Source organism: Mobula hypostoma, chromosome 2 (assembly GCF_963921235.1).
Source record: "Mobula hypostoma chromosome 2, sMobHyp1.1, whole genome shotgun sequence".
NCBI lineage: Eukaryota > Metazoa > Chordata > Chondrichthyes > Myliobatiformes > Myliobatidae > Mobula > Mobula hypostoma.
This window is the reverse complement of record NC_086098.1, coordinates 41,165,572-41,185,048: the sequence shown is the minus strand read 5'-3', so window position 1 is coordinate 41,185,048 and position 19,477 is coordinate 41,165,572. Positions and strand designations below refer to the sequence as shown.

Sequence of the window (19,477 nt, the reverse complement as noted above, 5' to 3'; positions counted from 1 at the left end):
TATCTACATTCTGGCAGTGTGATTTTGTGCTGATTGGGTGACCTGGCACTTTGCTGTCTCTGAGAATATTCTACAATGCTGCAACCAAAGCGTGCAGCTTGGAGTCCAGGGGGCCAGGAGTCAGGAGACAGGGCGCAAGCCCATGATCAACTCCATCTCTTGCCAAGCTCACTGATTAAAGTGCTGAGAAGATTGAAACCATCGAAGCAGGTGCAGATGGAAAGCAAACGTTCAGCGCTGTCTACCAGCCTCTCGCTCACTGCTGCCAGAGAAGATGTCCGTGTGTGGCAGTCTCCTGATCTCTCTTGCTCGCTGCTCCCAAGCAAAAGGACTTGCGTTTGAGTAACCACTCTCTCCCTTGATGCTGTCGATGGATGGTGCCAAAACAAGGGTTAATTGAGATGGATGGTAGATTTGGACTCTAATTCAGGTTTATGATGTGTTCTAGTTCTGGTCACCCCTTTTCCTTTACTACTTTGGGGCAATTTTTGAATCGGGGCGGCCAACAGGTAAGGTACATTGAGCTGAACTGAACTGAAATATGCCTTTTGATTTTGTGTTTTATATTTTGTTTTCACTCATTTTTTTGTCGCCACTTGCGGGTGGGTGGGTGTGTGTGTGTGTGGGGGGGGCAAGGTTTGATGTCTTTCTTTGAATGGGGTTGGTTCCATGGTTCTTCTTGGCTTTGTGACTGTCTGTAGGGAAGATGAATTTCAGAGATGTTTACTGCATACATACTTTGCTGATAAACATACTTTGAACCTTGAATCTTTGAAGAATTCCAACAGATTTGTCAGGCAAGATTTCCCCTTAAGGAAGCCATACTGACTTCAGCCTACTTTATCATGTGGCTCCATGCATCCTGAAATGTCATCCTTAGTAATACCCTAACACATTTCCAACCATTGAAACCAGACTAACTGACGTATAATTTCTTTTCTTCTGCTTCTCTCTCTTCTTAAAGAGTGGTGTGGCATTTGCAATTTTCCAGTCCTCTGGAACCATTCCAGAATCTTGTGATTCTTGAAAGATCATTACTAGTGCCTCCCCAGTCTCTTCAGATACCTGTTACAGAACCCTTGAATATCGTCCATCTGGTCCAGGTGACTTACCTAACTTCTGTCCTTTCAGCTTCTAAGCACCTTCTCCTTAGTAGTTGCAACTACACTCACTTCTGTCCCCTGACATTTGGATTTCTGGCATTCTGCTGGTGTCTTAAACAGTGAACACTGATGCAAATTATTTATTAAGTTTATCTGCTATTTCTTTGTCCCCATTTCTACCTCTACAGCATTATTTTCCAGTGGCCAATTAATTCTCATCTCCCTTTTACACATTTTATATTTAAAAAAGCTTTTGCTATCCTCTGATATTTCTAACTAACTTACTGTAACTTCACTTTTCATCTTTTCTCTCTATGGTTTTTTTTTTAGTTGTCTTCTGTTAGTATTTAAAAGCTTCCTAATCCCCTAACTTCCTATTATTTTTTGCTATATTATATGCTCTCTCTTTTGGTTTTATCTTCTCTTTGACTTCCCTTGTCAGCCACGGTTGCCTCATCCTCCCTTTAGAATATTTCTTCACCTTTGGGGTGTATTTTTTTCTCCAGGTGGCGTCTTCCGAATCAAATCACTGCTGTTCTATGTCATTCCTGTGAATGTCCCCTTCCAATCAACTTTGTCTAGCTCCTCTTGATAATTCTCTTTACTCCACTGTAATACTGATGCACCTGACTTTATCTTCTCCCTCTCAAACTGCAGAGTGAATTCTATCATATTAGGATCATGTCTCCCAAAGGTTCCTTTACCTTAAGCTCCCTAATCAAATCTGGTTCATGACTCAACACCCAATCCAGAACTGTCTTTCCCCTTGTGGGCTCAACCACAATCTGCTATAAAAAGCTGTACAAATTCCCTCTCTTGAGATCCTGTACCTACCCAATTTTCCCAATCTTCCAATCCCCAGGACTACCGTAACATTGCCATTATTACATGCTTTTTCTATCTCCCATTGCAACTTATATCCCACATCCTGGCTACTGTTCGGGGGCTGTATATAATCCCACCAGGGGCTTTTCACTCTTGCAGTTTCTTAACTTCACAAGGATTTGACATCATCTGATCGTACGTCATCTCTTTCTAAGGATTTGATTTCACTTTTTACAAACAGAACCACCCCACCTCATCTGCCTCCCTGCCTGTTCTTTCAATATAAGATGTATTCTTGGATTTAAGGTCCCAACTGTGATCTTCTTTCAGCCATGACTCAGTGATGCCTTCAACATCACACCTGCCATTCTCTAACTGCACTACAATATCATCTACCTTATTCCATATACTGCATTCATTCAAATATAACACCTTCAGTCCAGTATTCATCACCCTTTTCAATTTTGCCTAGATGTTATACTTCAACTCATCCCACTGACCCCAATTTTGCCCTACTATCTGCTTGTCTCTCCTCACAGTCTCACTACACACTGCATCAACTTGTACATCAACTGTCCCATCCTCAGCCCAATCATTCCAATTCCCATTCCCCTGCCAACTGAGTTTAAACCATCCCCAAGAGCGCTAGCAAACAAACCCACAAGGATATCGGTCCTCCTCAGGTTCAAGTGTAACCCGTCCACCTAGTACAGGTCATACCTTCTCTAGAAGAGATTCCAATGATCCAGAAATTTGTAACCTTGCCCCCTGCACCACTTCCTCAGTCATTCATTCATCAATACCATCACCCTATTCCTACCTCAACTAGCATGTTGCACTGGGAGTATTCCAGAGATTACTACCTTGGAGATCCTATTCTTTAGCCTTTTCTCTACCTCCCTAAATCCACTGCACAGGACCTCTTCCCCCTTTCTACCTACAGGAGGTCATTGGTGCCAATATGCATCACAACCTCTGGCTGCTTGGCCTCCCTCTTGAGAGTCTTCTGCTGCCACTCTGAGACACCCTGAGAAGCAACACACCATCCTGGCTTCTTTTTTGTAGCCACAGAATCTGCCGTCTGTCCCCCTAACTATCCAGTCTCCTATCACACAGTTGCTCTTCCTGGCTTCACCCTTCCCTCAGAGCCAGCCACAGTGCCACTGGCCTGGCTGCTGCTGCTGTGCCCTGACAGGACACCCGCTCCAGCAGTATCTGTAGGAGTATACTTGCAACTGAGGAGAATGGGCACAGGGGAACCATGCTTAATCCCCTTACTTCTCCTGCTGGTCACCCACCTACAACCTGAAGCCTGCACTCTTGGTATGACCTCCTCAGAAAAAGACCTGTCTATGAGATTTTCAGCCTCCTAGATGGTCCTGAGTACATCCAGCTCCAGCTCCAGGTTCCTTGACCTTGACAGTCAGGAGCTGATGTTGGGAGCACTTCCTGCCGATGTAATAATCAGGGAGACCGTTAGGTACCCTGAAATCACACTTCTCACAGAAGGAGCATTCCACCTCCTGAACTACCATCCTGCCTACACTCGTTGTGCCTTTAACTTCTCAAACTTAAATTCTCACCTTTAGTTATTCTCACCCAAGGTTGTTAACCAATTTAACACTGTCCACTCACACAATGGCCACAACATATCAATGATGCAAGTAATTTATTGACACGCCATGAAAGTGGATATTGCTGAAAACTCATCAGGAAATAACAGAAATCCAAGTGTCCAAATTTCAGGGGCTAGTAGATTATTAGATTAGATTATGAGGACATGCAGTCCTCTTTTATTGTCATTTAGTAATGCATGCATTAAGAAATGATACAATGTTCCTCCAGAATGATATCACAGAAACACAAGACAGACCAAGACTAAAAAAACTGACAAAAACCACATAATTATAACGGATAGTTACAACAGTGCAAAGCAAAACCGTAATTTGATAAAGAGCAGACCATGGGCACGGTAAAAAAAAGTCTCAAAGTCTCTCGAAAGTCCCATCATCTCATGCAGATGGTTGAAGGGAGAAACTCTCCCTGCCATGAGCTTCCAGCGCCGCATACTTGCCGATGCAGCACCCTGGAAGCACCCGACCACAGCCGTCTCTTGAGTCCGTCCAAAAACTTTGAGCCTCTGACCAGCCCTCCGACACCGAGCACCACCTCTGCTGAGCGCTTCGACCCCGGCCCTGGCAACAGGCAATAGGCAAAGCCAAGGATTTGGGTCCTTCCCCTCTGGAGATTCTTGATTGCACAGTACCAGCGGCAGCAAAGTGGGCATTTCAGAAGTTTCTCCAGATGTTCCTCTGTGCTTCTCACGTCTGTCTCCATCAAATCAGGATTGTGCACGGTACCTACTTAACAAATACGACAGCATTTCGGCCGCACGCACTGCGTCGCGCCACCATCTTCTCCTACCCTCCTTCCCGTATGCCTGTGAAACTCCATTTGAATAATATTGCAAGACAATTACATAAATCTCTTATCCAATATTTCCTCTGCTATGTTCTTACAAATAATGTATTCCACAGTCATCCTAAAGTTGCTAAGGAAATACATTTTTATGTGCATTGAATGCTTCACAGATGCCTACAATTTACTTAAAAGCTTGCACAGAGAAATTAAAGTCACTGCCTCCTCTGAAGCATTTCTTTGGAACCTAAATAGTGGTTTATTCAGGCACAGCAAGCAGTGGAGACGAATTAATATTCTGGATGATGATCTGTATGGAGAGAATGCAAATGGTTTGCTTGAAACTAGACTGTACTCTGAAATCTTCAGCAATATTAATCGCATATAAAAATATTTCACTGAAAAGTGAAGCTACAATATCATTGCTGATCACTTATGAGTATACTTTGTCATGTATAAAACTCTCAGATTCTGCATTATTGCATTGCATATAGGAACACAATGAAATCTGTAGATACTGACGAGCTGTCATATGTTTACCTACAATAAGGGTACTCCAGTTGCGTCCACTGGATCACTATTCACTTGCACTGACTGACTTCTTTTGATACTGAAAGAAGAAACTCACCCATCAGGTCCACGTTAGCTCCAGCAGAGCAATTCCGTCAGTCCTGTTTCCCCATTCAGTGATGAGCTGGATTAATCAGACTCAGACTATCTGAGCACCCAGGACATGCGGTAATAAGTGTACAAGCACAACAAGGTAACTTAAGCCTAATTTATCATCATAAAATAGAAAGCACAAATAAAACACACAAAATACTACAAAGCAAGTATCATATATTTCTGCAAGGCACAAAGGTTCATGGCTCATGATTCTTAGTCACCACTTGATTGTTGCTGTTGTCATGGGAGCACCAAATTCTGATTCATTCCTGAAATTCCCCTGGGTCCTTGGAATCGATCACCATTTCAGCCTTTGAGTGAAGTCCAACGAAGCCAGGAAAGGCACCCCCATAAACACGAGCTCCATAAGCACAGAGACACCCAGAAACAGACAAACTCTTTGATCTTTTGTCTCCACACAGCCTGTTTTTTTTTACAAACACTTCTCGTGTCCATTAACACAGGCCTCACAAAACAATTAATTAAATATTGTAATAGTTACTCATTTTATTCCTTACACTTAAAAAGGTTTACATATAAGCAATAAGCCTGAATCCAAAAAAATCCATCTGGCCAACTATTAAATCACTGGACCGACATTTATATTTTAATGATGCCTGAGAATAAGAAAAATTCCAGCTTCTATCAACAGACATTGTGCAGACATTAGCAGATCTACAGTCTTTACCTTGTATAGACACTTCACAAACATTTTCCACCAACAGACCCGAAATGCTACAAGATCAGGAAGAGGTAAATTGTTATTTTCACCTCTCAGACATTCAGCCAATGTTTTTACAAAATCTAATATGACACTCCTTCTCTTATTTCTCCATGACTCTGTACTTATACCCGCCGACTACCCTTAAATTCTCCTGCAACCCATCTATGCCCAAAGTAAATGCACAGCTTCAAATTGACTTATCGGCATGCCTTTGGGATATGTGACCAAACTGGAGCACACACAGAAATCTCAGATAGTCTCATCACAGCCCTGCCCATTATCAGCCTTTGAGAAAGGGAATCAGTCATGTTGCCCCAGCCCGATCTATGTGTGAGATCCCACTTTGATTCCAAATATTCAATTTCTGTTATGTCCTGTCAAAAAGACACCAAATTTCTGCTGCCTTGGAGATTATTGAGAGGAATACATGATTCAATCAATCACTCAGCAAAGCATCAATCATTTTGACTGAGTGCTATATAACTGTGTCAGTTCTCAGTATTAATATTGGAAATGCCTGTCTGAATATGACATTTATTCAGGTGACAATCGCTTCCAACTAATAAAAGCAGCAGTGTAGACTAGTTTATAACAGACAAACAAAGTAGGAAATAAGACCATGTGTTTTCAACTAAAATTATGAATCTTGTTTTTAAAGTTCTCTTCTCTGGGTATCTGATTGAGGCCTCAACAGTATATAAAAATTCTGTGTTTAGCCAATTGGTCTTTTGGAATTTGATGCAGTGCAGTCATTTATTGCCCAATCTTTGATGCTCCTGACATGTTAGAGTTGAATTCTAAGGATAAGAATCGCCCACAATGAAAACAGTGAATCTTTGGAAACATTCCACAAAAGTTTAAAGTTCAAAGTAAATTTATTATCAAAGTACATACATGTCACCATATACAACCCTGAGATTGATTTTCTTGTGGGCATATTCAATAAATCCAATAATCAATGAAAGACATAACTGGTGTGAAAAAGACAATAAACTGTGCTAATATGAATAATGATGATGATGATAATAATAATAATAATGATAGTAGTAATAAAGAAACAATAAATATTGAGAACAGTTCAGGCAACATTTGTGGAGACAGAAACAGAGTTAATATTTCAGGTCAATGACCTTTTATCAGACTGTCCCCTGTCAGCTCTGATAAAACTAAGCTCTGTTAAAGATTGGCTTTATTTGTCACGTGTAAACCTACACAGTGAAATGCGTTGTGTCAATGACCAACACAGCCTGAAGATGTGCTCGGGGCAGCCCGCAAGTGTTGCCATGCTTCTGGCACCAACGTAGCATGCCCACAACTTATTAACCCTAACTTGTACACCTTTAGGAATGTTGGGGTAGGGGTGAATAGCGAACACACCAGCTCGTTACAGGCAGCAGCAGGAACTGAACACTGATCTTCCAATGGCTGGTACTGTAAAGTGATACAGTAACCACTACTCTACTGTACCATCTGTGGATGCTGCCTGATCAGCTGAGGTTTTCCAGCAGTATTCCTGCTTTGTTTTACATTTCCAAAAATTTCACTGAACTCCGGTCAGAATCGGTAAGCTTGACAGATCTCCTTCCTTAGAGGATGTAAATGACAAAGATGAATTTTTTAAGAAGACCTAGTCATTTATGTGCCCACCATTACTCATGGAACCTATGTATTACAGACTTTTTTCATGAACTGTTGTGAATATATTTGTTATTCTAAATAAGTGGCAGTGCTCAGGAGAACATCCTTTACAAGCCTGCAGACTAGCTCTGCCATATTTCCTCTCACACTGTCTCATCTAAGGGCTCCATTCAAATTTCCATGTTCCTCTATTTCCATTCTACTTGCTTTAAATACAAGGCTTTCCATCAAGTTGGCTCTGAGGATGTCTTAATGAACCATGACTTTCCATCTCCCATCGTTGACAGAGCTCTTGGGTCTATGCATCTGGAGCAGAGAGCCCCAGAAGCAGAAAGTGGAAGGAATGCCCCACCCTACAAAACCCGCACCTCCCTGACCAGCCTGACACTTACTGAACACCAGTGGCAAAATCTGTGTGCTCTCTGTTGTTCTTATCAGAATGCATGGAACTGGAGTGGAAAGCAAGTTATCCTCAACCCTGAGGGATTGTCTGAAGAGGTAAATGGCAATGGAGGAGGTCTAACAGGTCTGATGGCATGACCGCCCTTCTGGATTGTGAACTTTGCTTCATTGCCATCAAAAGGTTATTATAAAAATAAATTCATTAATTTTAGTAATCTTTCTCTAAGACTATTATTTAAAAGTCACAATTGTGCAGTGTTTATAGCACAAGAGACTATGTGAGACCATGAAGAATTGGAGCTGTTAATTGCAGGAGACAGAGATGTGGGATTGAGGGACTACATTCTCTTTAATGGTATGTCTAATGATGTGTGTGATACTCCCTAGTCACCACCAGTGGCACCTCAGTCTAACCCATTTCTTGCATAAAGGATTAAAGTATGGTATATTTCTCTGTGTTTCCAAATGGCTCTAATTAAATGATTGAACTATGATCAAATATGTTTTAATTTAGATGCCATCAGCTTTGATTCAAAGGAAGAAAAATCTGAATTTTATAAAAGGTGAAATAGAAGCAGTGTCAAAGATCAATGGGTTTTGTGTTTCCTTGAACACAAACCATTAAAAGCTTGTTCACAGATGTGTACAATAATTAACAGGCAACACAACACTGACTTTCGTCTCTAAGGGTCAGGAAAACAAGCAATTGGGAGTGGGGCTGGGGGGGGGCGGTGGGGGCATGGAGATTTATGTCAGTTGACCAATGCATTCAGTTTCAAGGACCAAACTTCTATAAATCAGCAGAATAACGCCCCAGCAATTTATTACAGTATATACATTGAGAAAGCAATCAACATAGTGGGTTGTAATTGCTTGTGTTTGGGCAACTGAGAGATCACGTAATATATGATGATATGTAAAGATACTAAGAAATTATTTCCGCTCAGAAATGTATTCATAACAATGAACAAGTCTTCAGTTGAGAACATTCTCTTGTTCCTGGACCCTGGCAGCCTTGATCTGAAACCTCAATAGGCCACTTCAGAAGAATGGTCAGCATCACAGAAGAGATTATCAGTTGGACAGAGTATGGATTCAAAGATATACTCAAATACTGTGGGGAAAAAAAAAAGATCAGCATTTCCCATTTACTCCTGGGAATCCGAGGCCCATCACCTCTCAAAGTGGAGCCGAAACCTTTAGAATGGCATTGGGAGCCATGCACCAGGACCACACAGAAGACCAGCATTAGCAGCAGAGTAAGTATACAGTACCATCTCAGAAACTGCATATCTATTCAAACTCCCGTCCCATCTCTGGAAGAATCTGTTGTCTTACATTGGTCTGATTAAACACCTCGGGACTACACAACCATAATGAAAATAAGTCATTATCATTCTCCAGGAATTGACTAAGAAGATATAACATAAAGCTTTTGAGCAATACACTGCCCATACAAACATATACATTTCAAATTCTTATCTTTCCCATTGCACACCATGATGATTTTAGGTTGATGACCATATGCAACTAAGAGCTACAGGAAATTAATTTTCTTTTTCAATTCTACAAAGTTGTTAATAATATTGGAAACTTCCATTAAATTTCCAATATTCCTTCATTGCTACAGCAGGAATTGTCCTGTTAACTCAGATATCGAACTGCCAACATACAACTGAGTCACTGCTATCTTGGTGGTCCTGGCTGTATGTTTTTTTGAGGGGACAGGTATGCTTTCCCTCATTTTCTGTACGCTAATCATCCCAGATGATTTCTTTCACAAAGCAGTAACTTTTTTTTTACTTCTGTACTCTGTTCAAATTTATAAAACCTTAATCATTTGAAATCAGAGTTTTGGATTGCTATTTAAATATGGATCAGGGATTTCATGTTGTCTACACTGACTTATCACAATAACAAGATAATGCCATTGAATGTGGAGTCTCTATTTTCTTGCTGCAACAATGGAAATACCTTGCAGGCTGATGTCAGAGTGTATTTCTATCTTATGGAGTTGTAACTTAATGGGCCTAATTGGAGCTTCAGTTCTGAAGGCTGTTTACAGTAGAAAGATTGTAATTCCGTTTACAAAGATGCCACTCAGGAATAATTCTGGCCCCTGGCCATCTGGCTGTTCTGACCACAAATTTCCCACTTGGCTTCGAGACCAAATTCAGCCAGCTTTCATTCCTGCTGCTGTTACACATTTGAAGTCTGCTGGAGAAAACTCTGCAAATCCACAAATTATGGTGTTATCACACTTGCAGAGATTTCACTAATTCGTGTACACAGATTTTACATGAGATGCAAAGTTCTCATCATTTGCATTGCCTCCAAGATATTAAAGCAGAGATAATATATTTGAGAAATGAACTAAAACAGAGCATGTGGGATCTTTTTGACTTTTGATGACAGGATATACGTCCTGCTTGATTTTCATTTTCATTGCAGTCAACAGAAAGTCATTTTGAAGCATTTAACAGGGGGGTTGAGCCAATAAGTGTTACGTCATTGTCAGAGGTCAAAATCACCCTCGTACTGGACTTATTTATTTATTTAGAGATACAGCACGAACAGCCCTTTCTGGCCCAACAAGTCACACTGCAAAGCAACCCACCAATTTAACCCTAGCCTAATCACAGGACGATTTCCAATGACCAAATAGCCTACAAACCGGTACATCTTTCCACTGCATGAGGAAACTGGAGCACCTGGCAGAAACCCACGTGCACGTGGGAAGAACAGACAAACTTTCTTACAGAGGGTGCCGAAATGGAACTGCAACTCTGACTACTCCCCAAGCGGCGATAGCAACGTGCTAACTGCTACTCTATCGCGGCATCCTAACATATCAGGGTATCAGCCCTGGAACAGACAACACACTCACCTTACATTCTAAACTTGGTTTCTGTCTTCCAAAGGACTGCAATAGCAGGTCTGAGCTCTGAGCCACAGATACACCACACTACAGAAAATCAGCAGCACACAAGGTGGTCATTCAGCCATTATACTCAGCAGTGGTCCTTATTCTGAATGCACTTCCAGTGAAAGCATGTTCTCTAAGATAGCGAGTGTCATTCCTTTATTTAAGAAGGGCAGCAGGAATAAGCTACAGGCCAGTGAGTTTTATTCAGTGGGAGGGAGATTATTTGAGAAAATCCAAAGGGATAGGATTTGTGTATATTTGGAAAGGCAGAGCTGATCAGGGATAGCCTGCATGGCTTTGCAAACAGGAAATCCTGCTTACTTAATTTTATATAATTTTGATAACACAGAAGACTGATGAAGACAAGATGGTGGATGAGTCTATGTGGACTGTAATAAGGTGGTTGACAAGACCCTGCATGGTAGGCTGATGCAGAACATTTCAGTACATGGGATCCAAGGCAAGCTGACAAATTCGATTTATACTTAGGTTGGTGATTGAAGGTGGTGGAAAGGTGTCTCTCTGATTAGAAGCCTGTGAACAATGGGGTAACTGAGGGATCAGTTCCTGGACCCTTGTTGTTTCTAATACATATTGATGACTGGGACATCAATGTTGGAGACATGCTTAGTAAATCTGTGGATGGCACAGGAGTTGTTGGTGTGGATTGAGAAGAACACACGTTAACATAGAACATAGAACAGTACAGCACAGTACAGGCCCTTCGGCCCACAATGTTGTGCCGACCCTCAAACGCTGCCTCCCATATAAGCCCCCACCTTAAATTCCTCCATATACCTGTCTAGTAGTCTCTGAAACTTCACTAGTGTATCTGCCTCCACCACCGACTCAGGCAGTGCATTCCACGCACCAACCACTCTCTGAGTAAAAGACCTTCCTCTAATATCCCCCTTGAACTTCCCACCCCTTACCTTAAAGCCATGTCCTCTTGTATTGAGCAGTGGTGCCCTGGCGAAGAAGCGCTGGCTATCCACTCTATCTATTCCTCTTATTATCTTGTACATCTCTATCATGTCTCCTCTCATCATCCTTCTCTCCAAAGAGTAAAGCTCTAGCTCCAGATTAAGGCTGCAGATCAGATGGAAATTTGGATGAGGTGTTGGCAAATGGAATTTCATCCCAACAAGTGAAAGGTAACGCATTATAAGTCAAATAGAGGCAGGATATGTAGTTAATGGCAAGGTGCAAAGGAATGGTGATGAACGGACCATAGTGTTTGCCTGTAAAGCTGTTGCAGATACGAGTTTATGAAGTGGCTCCCCAATTAAGATCCTAATCAGAAATAAATTACTTTCTGCATTATCGTTCAGTTATACAGGATGAAACTGAAGTTGCTGAGTAAAACTTAATTATTCACAAACTGTGATCTTAAAATCTGTGCTACATGTATTTACAAAGGATGCTCATCAAGAGATGCAGATGATCAAAAAGTCTTCACTCCCTCAACAGGAATGACAGAACCACACCGCAGATGAAATCTATTAAGGAATAGTGCTAGAAATATTTCATAGCTCTATTCAACCAGTCTGTTTGGTCTGTAGTTATCCTTTGACCTTTGTGCTTCCCTTGTAAATTGATTCACTTATCTAAATGCTACACTTTGAGGACATGTTGTGTAAGGGAAGCTTCATTCCAAAACATCACATGCATTGCAACCGTAGCTTCCTCCATCTTGTACAGGCAGCAGCTCGGAAGTATTAAGTTTATGATACTGGCATCATATTGTCAAATGTTCTGAGGTACAGTGAAAAGCTTTGTTTTCTTACCATCCAGACACATCCTGTTAGCTGGTGAGAAAGTGCAGTAGACAACTTAATTGCAAGGACTATGACAAAACAGACTGAGAGATCAAGAATTGATCTTCAGCATATGAGAGATCCAGTCAAGTGTATGGTAACAGTGAAGTAAAGACTGTGTTTGAGTCTGGTGGTACATACTTCCAAGGTTTTGTATGTTCTGCCCAATGGAAGGGGGCAAGGATAAAGAATGACTGGCGTGGAAGAGGACCTTGACTATACTGGCTGCTTTCTTCAGGCAGTGGGAGGTGTAGCCAGTCAATATTGTACTGAAATACTTCTGGCAATTTGTTACTTCATGTTAAAAAGCTCTTAAAGAACTAATTAGACATTGATAAACATATTCAGTGCATTTATGTTCAATATATTTTATCATCTTTTAATGAGTGAAGCTCTGAGTGAATATTTATTACGCATCCAAATTTCCTTTTGAAAATAGCTATTAAGGTTCTAACACTTTAAATTTATGAATATTGTTTTCATATACATAATTCCATTTATATATCAATTTGCCCACCAGGTGAGGAATAAAATTAATTTCAGAATGTCATGTAGTGTTATAAAAGGGTACAGTGGAATAACGCTGAACTCACATATAAAACACACTTTGCAACTGTACATAGCTTTTCATTGCTAACTCGTGTGGATGTGTGAGAGTGTACACACATTTAATAACAAATGAACACTGCACACAGTCACCATGGTCAGTGTGAAAGAGTGGGTGGAATTGTAAGAGAGAATCTTGCTTTAAGTTCTGGATATTGAAATAGTTGTGAGGCAAGGAAAGGAATCAAAAAGTGAAGATCTTCTGTAAATGCTTAAATGTGTTGATTCAAGAGAATGATACCCCAAAGCAATCAGTAATCTACTGCCTGCAGGTTCTATACTGCACCAGAAATTCTTTTGTTGATTTCCATAAAAAATGACATGACATAACATTGGGTGAACTGTATAAAAACCGAAAATATCCAGCTTTATCAGTTTCTTACTGCCAGTAAGAAGTATCATGCCTTCGCTAACAAAGATTTTGAAACGGATTACTTAGTGAGTAGTGTCTAATACAAAAGGTGAAAATGCTTCCAGATCTAAAGTATACCTTCAGAATTTGCCCACAGTTTGCAGACAAGACCATATTAACAACGTAATGATACTGAATTACTGAACAAAGAAACAATTGACTGGTGTGCTTTTTGCCATAGATCGTACCATTCACTTCTGCTATTGCAAACACAAATGATATAACAGCCATCTTTATTTGCTGTTTATCTGGTGATAAAATACATTTCATACAGGAGCTATATTTCTAATATACATTCTCCATTAAAAGAACAGGTTCTTAATTTTAAGAGAAAAATATAATCTGTATCAAGAAAGACAATACCAGAAATAAAGATTCTATGTTTCTTTTTTTTAAAACAAGTGACATAATATATCAATAATTCAATTGCATCTATGACAAGAACATTGGTTGATGCAGTTACAGTAAGTATGGAGTATTTTCCATGTTACTAACCATGCAACCTACTATTGGGTGAGTTTTGTTTTGGAAAGTAAATGTTAAATATTTTGCCACTTATTTTCTTATAACATAAAATATGAAGTGCAACCAATATAAAGTAAGAATCATCTATTTCATTTTTAAATTCTTTAAAAAGTCTTTATTATTTTAAAATAGTGATTTCTATACTGGTATCTGTGAAAAAAATTACTGTCTTTTTTTAAACTATATATCAGTCTAATTTATTTTTACATTTGCCCCATTATTAACTCAAAAGACCCTCAAAAATTGCATGACAAAGGCAGAATATTAAAAAGTCTTTAAAGACAACAAAAGCATTGAAATCATGCTATTTTTACAATCTATTTTAAACCAAAACCAATAGAAATAATAAAAAAAAAGTGTAGCTAGTCTTCAGTTAAGTGACAGTTAAGGGTGCTTTTTTGCTTTACCACCCAACTGAAGTCTTACTTCCCTTGTACTGAATGGAAAAGGGTGTTTTAAAAAAAACTACACTGTCAAGAAAGTGGGTTATTTTGTTGGCCCCCTTTTTGGTGTTAAACTGCTTGGATCGTTGTCAACAGCTTCAAAAATCATAAAATGTCATCTGAAATCTCCAAATAACCACAGGCAATTATATGTTAGCAGGTTTCACTAGTGTTGGTAAAAAGAGCTTTGGTGATTCCTGGTAATTAACCTCAGAGCCTAGATTTTGGCTGTGGATGAAGGATTAAGGAAGTATGCCAGTTCTTTGAATTTGCAACTGTGTTGTTTATTGCTGATATAATCAGTGATATGTTCTCTTGCTTGAGAGGCTGTAATATCCTTATTAAATGTTTGCCTTTCAGAAGTTAAGAGCTTCACTTTTGTCATTTCACAGAAACATTGGACAAGAGGTACTCTATTTGAGGGCTTGGATCTGTATATTGTAACAGCGAATTTTTCTCTCCACTGGCATTCTGTAACGTAATTACTTTAATGCATACACTTAAATAAAATCATTAAAAATGAAGGTAAAAATCTGGAATTTCTTCAGTGCCACATACCCTGTAATTATTTCAGGAAATACAGATTAAAAATCTATTATATTCATTTTGTCATTGTCATTGGACTGATCATCAAAGGAGCTTAGAAATACTGTGAAAGGATATAAAATCTAATCATCCTGGGGTTTTCTTTCTATGATGAAACCGTGATGTAAATTTTATTGGCCATTGCCAAAGAGCCTTCAGTTTATAATCTCGGCTTTTACTGATCGACAAACACAACCTGACAGCTTTTAAAATTTAATGCCTCATGGAGTTTCTCTTATTTAAAGTCAATAATAATGCAGTTCATTCATTTTGCCGTAATTTCACATCAGCCATGATTTCTAGTTCAAAACTAACTTCAGAGATTTATGATTTTGGCTATATTTGGATATTGCAGCTGCGTTACCCATTTACCAATCTCATAAGTGTAAAACTAAGCAGGAGCAACTACCAAGCAGATTTAGATTTAAGTTGACAGACCGGCCATCCCTCGTGACAAGCCGAAAATTTCTTACCCCGGTATAACGCTGGATGATTTGTCTCATTTCATGGGGAAAGGTAAATGAGCAGCAAATAGTGTTTGCTGCCAATGCAAATTTCAAATATGCCTCATCAAATTAATTTTATTAGTGGCCAAAATGGGGAGAAAAGGTAAAATACACTGGGCCCCTGTTAATATATGTGGGCATTTAAATAACATCAAACAAATTTCTATTAGTTACCCTGTTTGCTTCTGTTCAAAGTTCTTTTTTTTTGAAAAAAATAGATGAATAATATCTGAACATGATCTTTAGTGCAAACTCTGTCTCATTTAACACATACCAGTCAAGCCTAGAACAAGGTGCCACTGTTAATAAAATCGATACAAACTTTTCCTGATTGTACATGTCTCTTGTGCATGGCATATGCCAGTTCAGGTAATGTTTTAAACAAAAGAAACCATGTTATCTATCGTACCACTAAACAGGAAACACATAACTTAGATGGTCCAATGCAGTCATCGTGACAAAATGCTCCACATCCTTTACACATAATCATGGCTTTAAGCCTGCAATAACATTTTGAAGGTGAGTCCTCCATTTTGCCAACTTCAGAAAAAGTCTGGGCAGATTGGCCATGAGTGCTGGTATTTACTGACTGACCAGCAGGAAGTGTTGTTACAGTAACCGAGAATGACACCATATTTCCAGAGTTGTTTGAAACTTGGCTGTACACTGACATTCCTTTGACTATGGAGCAATGATTTACAGGTGAAACAGAAGGAATGTTGTTACTACCACTATGAACAGGTCTGAATGCAAACTGGGAACTTGCACGGTTTCCATAAGCAGGAACCTTTTGCTGATGCTGGGCAGACTGCTGAAATCCGACAGAGAAACTGGCTGTTTTGTTGGGATCCTGATGACTCTGCAACAGTTTGCCACCACCGGAATGAGCTAGGTTTGACTGTGTTCCTTGATGGTGTTCTTTAAACACAGGTAAACCAGCCACTGGGATAGGAGGCAGTAAAGGAGTATTCTCCTTTCCTGTGTGTCTGTGTTCATGCACAACTACTTCCTGCTTCAAAACCCCACTGGATAAATAACCTGCTTGGGGACAGGAGACACTGTCACCCGCCTGGGTAGAGTCCTGCTCTGTCTTGATTACTGCAGATGGAGGATGACTGGACGCTGGTGTCTGCTGAGCACCAGCCTCAGCCGGTTTTGCCCTGCCATCCTTCTCACAAGTTTCCGCCTGACCGTTCAGAGCAACCGGAGGCTCCGCGGTCTGAGCATGTGCCCTCCTCCAGCTCTCAGAACCTCTCCCATAGGTTGCCGTATTAAGCAGGTAGTGGCCAGACACTGCTGGCTTAAGGGCAGACTTTGTCCCCATCAAACCAAATCTTGATCTTTGACCCAAAGAAGCATCTCCAGAGGGAAAGCTGCTGATCTTGTACTGTAATGACTCTGACACAGCAGGCAGGCTTTGACCTGGCACGTTGCTCAGTATGGGTGGCAGAATTCTCTCCTGCGATCTGTTGAACAACTCTGATTGAATGCTGTCTTGATCAGAGTCCCTGCTTTGTTGCTCTTCACTGGTAGAATTGTCCTTTGAAGTCTGTTCAAACTGCTCCGGCTGAATTAGCTGAGCTATTGATTCAACACCGTGTTCCGTAATTGTCTGGAATCGTCTCCCTTTGATAAGATCAGTGGTTCCTTCACCAGACCTGTGAATCACAGTGGTAGCACTTCCCACAGTGACAGACACCAACAATGCACCATCAGAACATGCCCTCATTTTATCACTTGGCGATAACTGATACACAGGCTTCATCTCTGCTTTGGTTAGCGTCTTAGGTAGAAATTGCTCCAGAGGCAGCTCCTTTCCTTGAAGCAATTGCGTCACCAGTGGATTGTTTGCAGGGATAGACGAGCTGCTTTTTGACATGGTTTCTACTTGCGTTTTAAGGCTGGCTGCATTCTGTGCGCTGCAAAGTAATGGTGTGGATGCAACAGATGTAACAAAACAGCTCTCTACATTCACAATGGCTTCAGAAACTGGAGGGGCCACCTTTACAGTCCCAGTTGTGCCTCTGGTTGCTACTGTATTACAACTACCTGCTGTGGTGAAGACACTGGCTGAAGATGCCAGCTGAAGGTTCTTTTGTGCATCAAATGAAAGGGGTGGCAGCTGGGTTTCAGCAGGTTGCTTTCTGTCCACATTCGATTCTCTGTTACTGGAACCTACTGAAGGTTGTTCATTACCCCCTTCACCCGGTTTATTGTGCACCGTAAAATTTCCTGAGCTTTGAGTTTCTGCCCTTGCATATTCTGAATCTTTGAAAGCAGGTGCAAGTTTCAAAACTTCTCTCAAAGTTGGACTGGAAACCTGGTTTACTGTGTGTGCCTGAAAAAGGGCAGGAGAAGTTTTACTTGCAGCAATACTTGCCGCCACTGAGGACGCCCGCGAAGGTGATCGCACAGCGACTGATACTGCTTTATGTGCACTTGGTGATGTTAATGCTGGTGTTGATAGGGATGTGGATTTGCTGGGGTCCATGTTGCTGACTGTAGAGTTGCACGGCGCCAGGGCTGCCGGCTGTAGTTGTGCTCTCGTATCCACACTGGCTCCTGCCTCGCTCGCTGCCTCCGAACTCGATTTAGATTGCTCTCTTGGAGAAACAAACAGGGGACCTCCAGCACCTCTCCTGCCTCCAGTTCTGTCCAGGTCCAGTGCACTCCACTGTCCTGAGTTCCTGTGGCTCCCTGTCCCAGCGAGCGCACCTCCGCCTCCTCCACTCCCTCCTCCCGGACCCGGGCCTGGAACGGCCCCACCTGCGGCTGCGGCTGCGGCGGCTGCTGCGTGCTGTGCTTTGGCCAGTTGAGCTTTAGCTTTGATGTCGGCCAGAGTCCTGGCTGAGGTTCTCCCTGGACTAGTGACGAGCAGTGGGAAAGTGGCCCTTGGAGAGACCTGACCAGTTGGGGTTTGTACGGGTCTGATCCTTGAGACCGGTATCTGTTAGGAATGAAAAAAAACACAACGTTAAGGGAGTATTAAATGCATGTGAATTGCTTGCCTAATTATGGGTGGAATCAATGTTTGTTCTTAAAATTTCTTTGTCAAGGTTCCATTAATACAGGAAGAGCTTCTTCCCTGAGGCTGTGACACTGCTGAACCTCTCACCACAGCGCTAAGCAGTATTGCATCCGTATTGTACTGTCTCAGTACTTTTATATTTGTGTGCTGTAGCACTTTTTTTTATTCACAGTTATTTTGTAAGTAACACTATTCTTTGCATTTCTGGTCGGATGCTAAATGCATTTCATTGGCCTTGTATCTGTACTCGGCACAACGACGATAAAGTTGAATCTAATCTAATCTAATCTTTTCAGTCCTTGAATTAAAATGTGTAAACACAGTTTCTGCCATGGGAAAACATATGAGGTTTGAAATCTTCTGCTCACTCCTCAGATTCTCAAGCCATACAGTCACAGATTAATATTGGACAGCAACAGACCTTTCAGCCCAATGGTCCAGGCCACACCGACCACTGAGCACCATAGAAAGCATCCTATCCGGATGATACGGCAAATGCGCTGCCCGGGATACATGAAGTGGAAGAGAGTTGTGAACGTAACCCAATCTATCATGCAAACTTGCCTCCCCTCCATTGACTTGGTCGACATTTTGTTTCCTCGGGAAAGCAGCCAACATAATCCAAAACCCCTCCAGCCCAGTTACTCCCTCTTCTCCTTCCTTCCTTTGGATAGAAGGTGCTAACGCTTGAGAACTTGTAACAACAGCATAGAAGCTGCCTTTGAGCCCTGTGGTACAAGAGTCTTGAATGGGCCTCTTTTATGACAAAGATGGACTCATGATTGCTAAATCCACCTCGTCAAGGCCCTTGCACTTTATATATCTACCTGCAGTGCACTCACTCTCTCAGTGT

At 41.1% G+C, this 19,477-nt stretch overlaps 2 protein-coding genes across 7 annotated transcripts in view; both read right to left on the bottom strand.

Annotated features, from left to right (window-relative positions):
- Positions 1-5,006, bottom strand: part of LOC134339515 (dystrobrevin beta) — a 587,877-nt gene extending 582,871 nt beyond the window's left edge. The window contains exon 1 of the mRNA XM_063036126.1: positions 4,975-5,006. The gene's annotated coding sequence lies outside the window, so the exon portion shown is untranslated. The remainder of the gene's footprint in view (positions 1-4,974) is intronic.
- Positions 5,007-12,454: 7,448 nt separating this feature from the next.
- The window catches only part of asxl2 (ASXL transcriptional regulator 2), a 206,354-nt gene continuing 199,331 nt past the window's right edge, over positions 12,455-19,477 (bottom strand). For 3 of the 6 annotated variants that reach the window (XM_063036076.1, XM_063036067.1, XM_063036102.1), the window contains one exon: positions 12,455-18,543. In XM_063036076.1, coding sequence (XP_062892146.1) covers positions 15,997-18,543 — 2,547 coding nt within the window. In that variant the 3' untranslated portion in view covers positions 12,455-15,996. The remainder of the gene's footprint in view (positions 18,544-19,477) is intronic. The other 3 variants (XM_063036057.1, XM_063036095.1, XM_063036085.1) reach the window with 1 other exon arrangement.